Raw genomic sequence first — 11,693 nt, forward strand, 5'->3', positions numbered from 1 at the left:
GGGTCACGAAGAGCCGGACACGACTGAACGACTGGACAACAACAACAAGCGTGTGTGTGTGAGAGAGAGAATGTGGAGGAATCCCTTGAACTTGATGGCTATGCCGGAAACCAGATGCGAAGCTTCTGAGAGCTAGATTGAGCCCTCAGGCTTCCATAGGAACCTAGGCAGCTGCCTTATACTAAGTCAGACCCTTGGTCCATCTAGCCCAGAACTGTTGGCACTGAGTAGCAGTAATGGCTCTCCAGGGATTCAGGCAGGATTCTTGCCTCGCCCTACCTGGAGAAGCCGGGGATTGAACCTGGGACCTTCTGCATACAAAGCAGGTGCCCTACTACTGAGCTACGCTCCTCCAATTGCCCAATTGTCCTCCCAGTTGTCTGTCCATAGGCTTAGAGCAAGGGTGTTGAACCTCAAGCCAGTGGGCCAAATCTGGCCCTCCAGGATTCTCAGACCACCACAGCCCTTTCCTCTGATTGCCAATTGCTTGGTGATTTGCTGGCTTTTGCGCAGTTTGTATCCCCCTTCTAAAAGGTTGAAATGCCTCCCCTAAAGCTTAGTTACTGCCAGTAAGAGCTCGATGCTAAAATAAGCTATTTGCCCCCCCCCCGCTTTGCCCTCAGCCCTGCCCACCGCTGGAATGTGGCTCCCGAGAGCTTCTCTGAAATTTAATTCAGCCCTTGGGCTGAAAGAGGTTCCCCACCCCTGGCTTAGAGGCACAAAGACATCCCATATGGCTTTGCAAAGAGGTGTTACACATGGCACCTGCAACAAAATGTCGCAGCATGGAGTGTTCCCATTCCAGGTTCCAGCCTGCCAGCCATGCCTTTTTCCAGGATACTCCATTCCACAGCCCCCCGAACACACATACACATGATTTCCCCGCCTTGACAGTCAGTCGGCATTCCATACCGACTGAGCATGGTTGGGCTGCATTGGACTGTTTGGGGGATTTCCCCCTCCTTAGTCCCCCCCAAAAAAAATATTTTTGTACCTCTGCAAACCTTGGGGTTTCTCCAAGCCTGCTGCAGCCTTCCTCTTACATGTGGATGGCGCCATGTTGTTTGTTTGTTTATTTATTTATTTACAACTTTTGTATACTTCTCCACATCTAAAACAGATTCTGAAGCAGTGAACATAAGAGGTTTTGACTACATATGGATCCACATTTGGAGAATGGCTTTGCTATTAGTATATGGCAGAACGCCACTAGTGATCCCAAGCTCCCATCTTCCTTATGTTTAGTTATTCAGTTTTGCGACATGGCTCTGGGTACAGCAGGGGGGAAGGCGAAGATCCCTTCCCACTTCAGCATCTTCACTGCTGTTTCCCTGCCACTACATCCTCCCATATTGACTCCCATCATTTTAATTGATAATCAATTGTGCTTTTGAGGAGTTATTGCTTGTATGTGTCAGCAGGGGGAGCTATGGCTTTGCTCTTGTACCAAATTCTCTGGTTTATTATAGGGAGTAGTAAGCTATACTACTTACATGGGGCGCCCAAAATAAGGGTAAAGTTAGTTATTGAGGTCAGTTCTTTGCCTAACCTAGTCTTGCTTATAAAGAAAAATTGTTGAGGGATATCAACAAAGGTAGGAATTTGGGAAGCTCGTGACTATTTTGTTTTGTTCCCAGGACGGGTGAACCTGACGAAGAGGAAGGGACCCTGCGCAGCTCCATCCGGCGTAAGATTCAGCTTGTTCCAGTCATCCTTCTTCCCAGTCCCCTGTTGGGACCTCACTTTTCCTCAAAACTTGAGGACTAGAAACTTTTTTAAAAAAGAGAGAGAGAGAGAAGTGGAACATTCGTCTAAATCAGATTGCAGGTTCTGCATGCTAGGGTCCCTAAACTGTTTGGGCCAGTAGGCACATTTGGAATTTTGAGAGGGTGTCGTGGGCGCTCTCATTAACTGGCTGCCGTGCTGGGCACGGCCGGTCGCAAAATGTTCATTTCCCTGAAAGCACACTGGTGAGACTAAAAGTAACTTGCCCAAGAACCTGAGCTCCAAAACACGCTTAGGAACTCAAATAAAGATGACGCTAGTGGACAGCACTTTACTTTGCAGCATGCGAGTCTCCTGGTTTTAAAAAAAGAAGCGCAATTAAAACAAAAGCTTGAATAAAACAAAAATCAGATGGGTTAGAGAGCCTGATGAGTGCACACAGAGGTATCTTCAGGCACGTTGGTGCCTATGGGCACCACACTGGAGACCTCATAGGGCGTTGAGGTTGGGGCGACACAAGGAAAAGAGAGATTTCTTAAATGCCCTTGAAAAGGCTGGGAAATCCGTGTGAAGCATTTCCTCTTCTGTCAGGTTGAGGCCTATGACGGCTCAAATTGTAAGGAGAATATATGAGACAAGATATGGTGCTCCTGCTCAGACAATACAAATGTCCGCTGTGGGAATTATTAGTGTTCAGCATAATGATGGGACAGTAATGTGTCTGCTGTCTGCTAGATCTTGCACTCTGGGCCGAGATGGGCTTTGGGGCTGTTTTGATCTGTCACGTAACAGACATTGGAGGGGACAAACTGTCCCAGCCTGGGGTGTATTAGCCAAAGGACAGAATTCATCTTTCCAGGGAAACAACCCTTTCCTTTTTTTAAAAAAACTATGTCTTTCTGAATCCTCACTAGGTTTATCCACCAGGATGAGATAGAAGAAGCCTAAAACTGGTGAGTCACTTCTGAAAGGCACCGAGGTGGCGGGTTCGTTTGATCATAGAATCATAGAATCATAGAATAGTAGGGTTGGAAGGGGCCTACAAGGCCATCGAGTCCAACCCCCTGCTCAATGCAGGAATCCAAGTCAGAGCATCCCTGACAAATGGCTGTCCAGCCTCGTCTTGAAGGCCTCCAGTGTGGGAGAGCCCACCACCTCCCCAGGTAATTGGTTCCATTGCCGTATTGCTCTGACACTCAGGAAGTTTTTCCTGATGTTCAGTCGGAATCTGGCTTCCTGTAACTTGAGCCCATTATTCCGTGTCCTGCACTCTGGGATGATCAAGAAGAGATCCTGGCCTTCTTCTCTGTGACAACCTTTCAAGTACTTGAAGAGCGCTATCATATCTCCCCTCAGTCTTCTCTTCTCAAGGCTAAACATGCCCAGTTCTTTCAGTCTCTCTTCATAGGGCTTTGTTTCCAGTCCCCTGATCATCTTTGTTGCCCTCCTTTGAACCCTCTCCAGCTTGTCTGCATCCTTCTTAAAGTGTGGTGCCCAGAACTGGACACAGTACTCCAGATGAGGCCTAACCAGTGCTGAGTAGAGGGGAACTAGTACTTCCCGGGATTTGGAAGCGATGCTTCTATGAATGCAGCCCAAAATAGCATTTGCCTTTTTTGCAGCCACATCACATTGTTGGCTCATATTCAGCTTGTGATCGACGACAATTCCAAGATCCTTCTCGCTCGTAGTGTGGTTGAGCCACGTATCCCCCATCTTGTAACTGTGCATTTGGTTTCTTTTTCCTAGGTGCAGAACTTGGCATTTGTCCCTATTAAATGCCATTCTGTTGTTTTCTGCCCAGCACTCCAGTCTATCCAGATCACTTTGAATTTTGTTTCTGTCTTCCAAAGTATTAGCTATCCCTCCCAATTTTGTGTCATCTGCAAATTTGATCAGCATTCCCTGCACCTCCTCCTCCAAGTCATTAATAAAAATATTGAAGAGCACTGGGCCCAGGACTGAGCCCTGCGGTACCCCACTCGTTACCTCTCCCCAGCTTGAGAAGGTCCCATTGATAAGCACTCTTTGAGTCCGATTCTGTAGCCAACTGTGGATCCACTGGATCGTTGTTTCATCTAGCCCACTTCGAGCTAGTTTGCTCATCAGGATATCATGGGGCACTTTGTCGAAAGCTTTGCTGAAGTCGAGGTATATGATGTCTACAGCATTCCCACGGTCTACAAGGGAGGTGACTTGATCAAAAAATGAGATCAGATTTGTCTGGCAGGACTTGTTTTTGACAAATCCATGTTGGCTTCGAGTAATCACTGCATTGTTGTCAAGGTGCTTCCAGATGGATTGCTTTATGATCTGCTCCAGAATTTTCCCAGGGATTGATGTCAGACTGACTGGTCTGTAGTTCCCAGGTTCCTCCTTTTTACCCTTTTTGAAGATAGGGACAACGTTAGCCCTCCTCCAGTCATCTGGCACTTCCCCGGTCCTCCATGATTTCTCAAAGAGAATAGACAGCGGTTCTGAGAGCTCTTCTGCCAGTTCCTTTATGACTCTAGGATGCAGTTCATCTGGCCCTGGAGATTTGAACTCATTCAAAGTAATGAGGTGTTCCTTGACCATATGCCTGTCGATCTCAAGCTGCAATCCTGCCCCTTCAGCCTGTACTTCGCCTTTGCCAGGGGGGTCATAGACCCTCTTTTGGGAGAAGACTGAGCCAAAGTAGGAATTGAGCACCTCTGCCTTTTCTATGTCCTCTGTTATCATTTTGCCATCCTTATTTAATAGCTGAACAACCATTTCTTTCCTCTGCCTTTTACTATGCACGTAGCTGAAGAAAGCCTTTTTGTTGTTTTTAGCATCCCTCGCTAACCTCACCTCGTTCTCCGCTTTAGCCTTCCTGACGCCATCCCTGCAATTCTGTGCTACCTGCCTGTACTCTTCCTTTGTTACTTGGCCTTCTTTCCACTTCCTATATGTGTCCTTTTTTGTTTTCAGGTCATCCCTAAGCTTTTTGTGAAGCCACATTGGCTTCTTCTGTTGTCTTCCACCTTTTCTTCTTGTTGGAATTGTTTGTGATTGTGCCTTGAGAATTTCCTTTTTTAAAAGTTCCCACCCATCTTGGACTCCTTTTCTCGCTAGCATTGCTTGCCATGGGACCTTACTGATCATTGTTCTGAGTTTATTAAAATCAGCTTTCCTAAAATCCAGGGTACGCGTTTGAGTACACTCGGCTTTTGCTTCCCTTAGAACCAAGAACTCAAGTACAACATGGTCGCTTTCCCCCAGAGTTCCTGTAACTGCTACTTTATCCACTAAGTCATCTCTGTTGGTTAGGATCAAGTCAAGGATAGCCGATCCTCTAGTTCCTTCCTCTACTTTCTGTAGGAGGAAGTTATCCGCCACACAAGTCAGGAATTTCCTGGAGGGGCCATGTTTTGCAGAATTTGTCTCCCAACAAATATCGGGGAAATTGAAGTCCCCCATTACTACTACATCATGCTTCCTTAAAACATTGGCTATTTGCTTTTCAAAAGTTTCATCCTTGGCTTCTCCTTGATTGGGTGGCCGGTAGTAGACTCCGACCACCAGGTTCCTTTTATTCTTTGCTCCATTTATTTCAACCCAGATGCTCTCGATGGGGCTACCAAGCTCCTCCTCCTGTATTTCTGTGCAGAGATATGTATTTTTCACATACAGTGCAACCCCGCCTCCCTTTCTGTTCCTCCTGTTCTTTTTGAACAAGTTATATCCTTCAACTGCTGTATTCCAGTCATGAGAGTCATCCCACCAAGTCTCAGTTATACCTATCAAGTCATAATTTCCCTCCTGTATTAAGAGTTCAAGTTCGTTCTGTTTGTTTCCCATACTCTGGGCATTAGTATATAGACATCGAAGACTATGTGCTTCATAGTCTGGCTTTCTTCCTACATGTGTCTGAAGACTATTATTGGGCGCTATCAGCGCTGTTCTCTCCATTGCAGTGCATGCGCCTACGTCCATTGTTACCCCCAACATTACATCTCCCTTCCCCGTAGGATTCAGTTTAAAGCCCTTCTGATGAAGTTCTTCATGCTGTGGCCAAACACGTTCTTCCCAGCCTTTGTGAGGTGCAACCCATCCCTAGCCAACAGCCCATCTTCCAGGAAGTATAGCCCGTGGTCCCAGAATCCAAATCTCTCTTGTTGGCACCACCTTCGTAGCCAGTCATTCACCCGGAGTATTTTTCGTTCCCTTTCTATCCCTCTTCTAACTACTGGAAGGATGGATGAGAAAACTATCTGGGCCCCAAAGTTCTTGAGTTTCCTTCCCAAAGCTTCAAAGTCTGACGTGATCTCTTCGTAGCTCCGCTTGGCGGTATCATTTGTTCCCACATGGATGAGAAGAAAGGGATACCTGTCAGTGGGCTTTATGAGTGCAGGCAACCTTTCAGTCACGTCTCTAATCTGTCCTCCCGGGAGACAACATACCTGGCGAGTCCATGGGTCTTCGCGACATACTTGGGTCTCGATCCCACGCAGCAAGGAGTCTCCCACTACTACCACTCTTCTCTTCTTCTTCTTGTAGGCCTGGGTTTCATCGCCTCTGTTTGACTGACCTTTAGCCTCTTGCTCACTCTCATGCAGGTTCCCCTGTGATTCTTCCTCTGCAGGCTGTCCTCCAGTCTCATCTGCAAGTACCTGGAATCGGTTCCACAGCTCCACCGCTTCCACTGGTGCAGAGTGGCGTCTAGTTCTTCTTCTCCTAACTGTCACCGTTTTCCAAGGAGTATCCTCTACTCCATTTTTCTTCACCTCAGCATTTCCCACTGCCTCATCTTGCTGTTGCTCTTCAAGCTTCTGGTCTGCCCTTTGCTGCTGTAGTTCCCCCATTCTGTTCAAGAACTCTTCGTGTTCTCTTATTCCCCGGAGGGTTGACAGTCGCCGCTCCAGTCCACTTACTTTTTCCTCCAGCAGCGTGATCAACTTGCACTTGTTGCAGGTGTAGGCCATGTTGTTCTCAGGCAAGAAAACAAACATTGCACACACCTTGCAGGTCACCACCACTGGAGAGTCTTGTCCTTCCATTGCCTCTTTTCCCTTTTTGTGTCTAGCTTTGTGATTGTTCTAGACTAGCCTGTGCCTGCTCCTCTACTCAGTAGAGGTTAAAAGCAGAGTCCCACTGGTGTGGAAGTGTGTGTTACAAGACAAATAAATGGAAAAAAGTTAGTAAAGAAAAATAAAAAAAAAATGTTAGGGGCCTCCCCCTTGACCTCCCCTGCCGAACTCCCCTGGCCAACTCCTGTTTGCTCCCCCTGACCGCTCGCTCTGTTCGCTCGCTCTCTGGGAGCTTGCCTGCTTCTGTAGTCCCTGGACCAGCTGGAGCAGCTTGCTCTGCTCTGCTCTGCTCAGCTGGGAGGCGGGAAACAGACTGAAGCTTCCCGCCCAGTCAGCTGCTGGGAGTACTCAGGCCACACCCCTCCAATTCAGTTGGAGCTCTCAGAAGCTCCTGGTGAGCTCACAGCCAGTCAGAAGGATAAAGGGCAGCGCCCTGGGCTTCCTGCAACCCACTTACCTCTTAGCCTCTGTCTCCTTTGTCTCCTTTGTCTCTTCAACCACTGCAACTCCCCTGGCCAACTCCTGTTTGCTCCCCCTGTTCGCTCGCTCTGTTCGCTCGCTCTCTGGGAGCTTGCCTGCTTCTGTAGTCCCTGGACCAGCTGGAGCAGCTTGCTCTGCTCTGCTCTGCTCTGCTCAGCTGGGAGGCGGGAAACAGACAGTTTGGACTAACTTCAACTGGACTCTCATCCCTAAGGTGCTTTCGAATTAAAATGGTGACTCCCAGCCAGCCAGTGCTGATTGGAGCACCAAGAAAATTAAAATCAAAGGGGAGCAGGGCAGGGCAGGGCAGGGCAGGTGGCATTGGGGTGGTGGAGGTCTTCTGGGGTCTCTTTTGAGATTCCCAGCTGTATAGGGCTTTAAAGTTAACAGTGGGACAGCTAGAGCTAGACCTTGGGGACAATTTCCAGAGCTCTTCAGCCCAGCCCAGTCCATAGAGTGGTAGGTGATGAGGACAGCAGAAGCATCAGAGCAGTGGAAGCAAACACCATTTGATACCTCTATTCATGATTATTTATTTATTTAATTTCTATACCGCCCAATAGCCGAAGCTCTCTGGGCAGTTCACAAAAACTCTCTGGGCGGTTCACAAAAAGGGATGCTGGAGAAATCTGCAACAGAACCAAATGAGTTCAGATTTTTATGAGTCTGCTTGTTCTGCAGTGGAAAGGCTTTTCCCCTTTTGGGTGGATTCCATGGACCTGCGGACCATTTTTCAACCTTTAGGTATTTTGTGCAAATTTAGTAATAGAAAAATACGATTTTTTTTTTTTAATGGCTGAAAATAATGCATTTCCCCCATAGGCTAAAGGGTGAAAATGTGCCTTTTCATGTGTGTGCGTGTGCGCGTGCACATTTTGAGGGATCCACAAAGTTTTGCAAGTGCAAATTTGTGTAAATTCAGAAATGGAAAAAAAATCCGATTCTGTCGATGAGCAGATGTCAGAACAAAAGGCCACCTGACAATCCACGAAATGCAGACGGAATGGATTTTACACAGTCCGTACATCCCTAGTCATGACAGTGCTATGATCTAAGTGAGTTTAAAATGCAAAACTGCACATGCTTCAGAGCATTTTTTTTTTTTTAATCAGGGCTGTCAAACAGTGGTGTTCTAACATATCAGGAATGTAGAAGCAATGGTAAAGCATGGGATGGTGATTGTGTGGGGGAGAAGAGAAATGTCAGTGTGGTTCACAACTTGAAGAAATGCATATGGCCACCTGAATGCCCCCACCCCCCAGGAACATTCTATCTAGGGCCTAAAATCAGTGGGGAGGCTCTTTCGCCCAAGGGCTGAATCCATTGTCAGGAAACTCTTGGGGCTGCATTCCAGTGGTGGGCAGGACCAGAGGAAAAACAGGGCAGGGCCAAGGGAGGGGCAGGGTCATAATACCAAGCATACCAGCAGATTTTAGCTGAAAGCGCTTACTACCAGTAGCTAAACCTTAGCAGAGGCATTGCAACCTTTTAGAGTTGAGCGGGGAGGGATTGCACAAAATCTGGGAACCACCAAATGATTGGTGCGTGGGGCTAGGGTAAGGGAGTGTATAACCACCTGGGAAACCCTGGAGAGCTGGATTTCCCAACCCTGGTCTAAAATTACCTAACTCCACCACTGAAAGTAAACAATAGCACATTTAAATTGTGCCTGGAAACGGACTGGCAGCCAGGTATTAAGTTTTCAAAGAGTCCCGGGAGGAAAGTAGCAGAAAAGCATCTCTCAGAGCAAGAAGGCAGTGGGAACCATGATATGTTGTTCTGTTGGTGGAATTGTACCTGCCCAGACCCTAAGATCATCTTCAAGAGTCCTTCTGTGGGGGCCCCTGCCAAAGGAAGTGAAGCAGGTGGCTACCAAGAAGAGGGCCTTTTCTGCTGTGGCACCCCGAGTTTTTGGAATGAGGTTCCACAGAGAAAGGCTTACCTGGCACCTATGTTGTGCTCTTTCCAGCGCAGGTGAAGCCCTTTTTATTTTCCCAGGCATTTTAGTATTTTAGCTCCATTGCTTTTAATCTGCTGTTCTATTTTAAATCTCTGCATTGTTGCTAGGCTTTATTCTGGGTTGTGCTTTTATACAGTAGTTTTAAACGTTTATATCTTATGTTGTATTTTAGTTTCTGTTTTGTAGTTTTCATTGTTGTGAACTGCCCAGAGAGCTTCTGGCTATTGGGCGGTATAGAAATTTAACAACTAAATAATAAATAAATATCAATTGGGATCTCATCATAGTTTGTTTTGGGCATCAGTCTTCTATCTTACTTTATTTTTTAACTTTCTCCTACATGCCTCACTTCTTCTTCTTTTTTCCTCCTAGGCTGCTCCCAACATGCCGTTCCCCTTGGATCCAGAGTGTTCCCTTCCCTGCTCTGCATAGCCCTAGATCTCCCAGCAAGGTTCCTAACCCTTGCACTGAACCCAGATGTCTCTGTGGCGATCCCAGCCCAGCTGAGCCCCCACCAACTTGGAAGCCCCCCACCCCACCCTTGACTTGCTGCTTGGATGCCATTTTCCTTTGGAGAGGGAGAGAGAGGGAGTTGTCACCCAGTCTTTTTTGTCTGGCTTAGTTCTAGTACTAGTGCTTAGCTATGGAGAAGGCTACACCTGCATTCTCAAAAGTGTTATGTTCATACTGTAACAATAAGCCTTCCCAAGAAATGCAGGGAGGGTGGAGTATACTCTTCAGGCCTGTCTAGGCATATAGGTAGGCTAAAGGCGGATAACTCCATCCTGGCTTGGGGCATGACAAAAAAAAAGGAAGTGGTGAGAGGCCTGTATCCCCCTGGTTCCTGTTCCTGAGGAAGGGACCTAAGAAACTAGAAGCTCATCCAAAGTAGAGTGGCATTTAATTGGACTTCGGGGGCATGTAGCGAACATCTCTTGTACTGGCTGAGAAGGGGAGGGAAGTGTTTTGCCTCCAGTCCTGGACCGTTAATGGTCCACACCCAAACTACTCTTGGGGGCGGGGATGGGAAGCCTGCCTCCCTCATGGAAACCAGCCTTTCCCTTTCTTAACTGTAGATGTAAGTAAATGAATATGTAAACAAGCATTTATGGGACTTACAGTTGGGTTGGGTAATGAACCTAAATGGGTGAGTGAGTGACATGAGTTGGCTTTGGAGCAGGATTGGGGCAGGGAGTGTTTAGGGGTGGGAGAGAAATTTGTTCCATTCTTATTTGAATTCTGACTTTCCTAATTTTGCACATTTGAACCACTATGCAAAGTGAAACTCAGATAGCCTTGAAATTCACACTTCTCCGAATTTGCAATGGAAGTTCTTCAGTCAAAAAAATGCATATGAAGTTGCATGTGTTCCAAAATAATGTTCCAGAATGCATTATATTAGGAAAATGGCTTGCAAAAATGTATATGTTAGGCAAAAATGGATATAAAAATACATTTATTAGGAGAAATGTGCACAAAAATGTGTATGGATTTTCATGCAGAGTTACCAAAAAAATGCTCAGAGTTCGGGGCAAACTGAATGTAACACTATAGAAGTTCTCAAAAGTTCAAGACAATCCAAACTTAAAATTGGAAAAATGAGAAACTGAGAGAAACCAACTTTGACAGAACTATCCATCCCTAGTGGTATTGCGTCTAAAGAGCCAAGTCCTTTCTCAGAGAGTCTCCCTGCCTTGAGGTGGTAAGTGAGGTTGTGGGTGTTATTATATTATTATTATTATTATTATTATTATTATTATTTTATTATATTTATTTATATCCCGCCTTTTTCCCAATACTGGGACTCAAGGCAGGTGTTGTCCTTCCTCTTCCATTGTTCCCCTTGTCTACCCATGGGGCAAGGATGCTATGAGTGTCTTTCCTCTTCCATTGGCCCCCTTGTCCACCCATTGGGCAAGGATGCTATGGGTGTCTTTCCTCTTCCATTGGTCCCCTTGTCCACCGATGGGGCAAGGATGCTATGAGTGTCCTTCCTCTTCCATTGGCCCCCTTGTCCACCGATGGGGCAAGGATGCTATGAGTGTCTTTCCTCTTCCATTGGCCCCCTTGTCTACCCATGGGGCAAGGATGCTATGAGTGTCCTTCCTCTTCCATTGGCCCCCTTGTCCACCCATTGGGCAAGGATGCTATGGGTGTCTTTCCTCTTCCATTGGTCCCCTTGTCCACCGATGGGGCAAGGATGCTATGAGTGTCCTTCCTCTTCCATTGGCCCCCTTGTCCACCGATGGGGCAAGGATGCTATGAGTGTCTTTCCTCTTTTATTGGTCCCCTTGTCTACCCATGGGGCAAGGATGCTATGAGTGTCCTTCCTCTTCCATTGGCCCCCTTGTCTACCCATGGGGCAAGGATGCTATGAGTGTCATTCCTCTTCCATTGGCCCCCTTGTCCACCCATGGAGCAAGGATGCTATGAGTGTTCTGGCTGGCCACTGTAGGTGTGGGAGAAGGTAGGAGGAT

The 11,693-nt window shown here is 47.0% G+C and overlaps 1 protein-coding gene across 1 annotated transcript in view; it reads left to right on the top strand.

Annotated features, from left to right (window-relative positions):
* Positions 1-10,958, top strand: part of LOC146337900 (uncharacterized) — a 48,150-nt gene extending 37,192 nt beyond the window's left edge. The window contains exons 9-11 of the mRNA XM_084816333.1: positions 1,638-1,687; positions 2,640-2,678; positions 9,589-10,958. Of these exons, the coding sequence (XP_084672459.1) occupies positions 1,638-1,687; positions 2,640-2,662 (73 nt within the window). The 3' untranslated portion in view covers positions 2,663-2,678; positions 9,589-10,958. The remainder of the gene's footprint in view (positions 1-1,637; positions 1,688-2,639; positions 2,679-9,588) is intronic.
* Positions 10,959-11,693: the final 735 nt, after the last annotated feature.

This window comes from Heloderma suspectum, chromosome 10 (assembly GCF_057233095.1).
Source record: "Heloderma suspectum isolate Gila_16-S chromosome 10, 16-S_ref, whole genome shotgun sequence".
In the NCBI taxonomy this organism is placed as follows: domain Eukaryota; kingdom Metazoa; phylum Chordata; class Lepidosauria; order Squamata; family Helodermatidae; genus Heloderma; species Heloderma suspectum.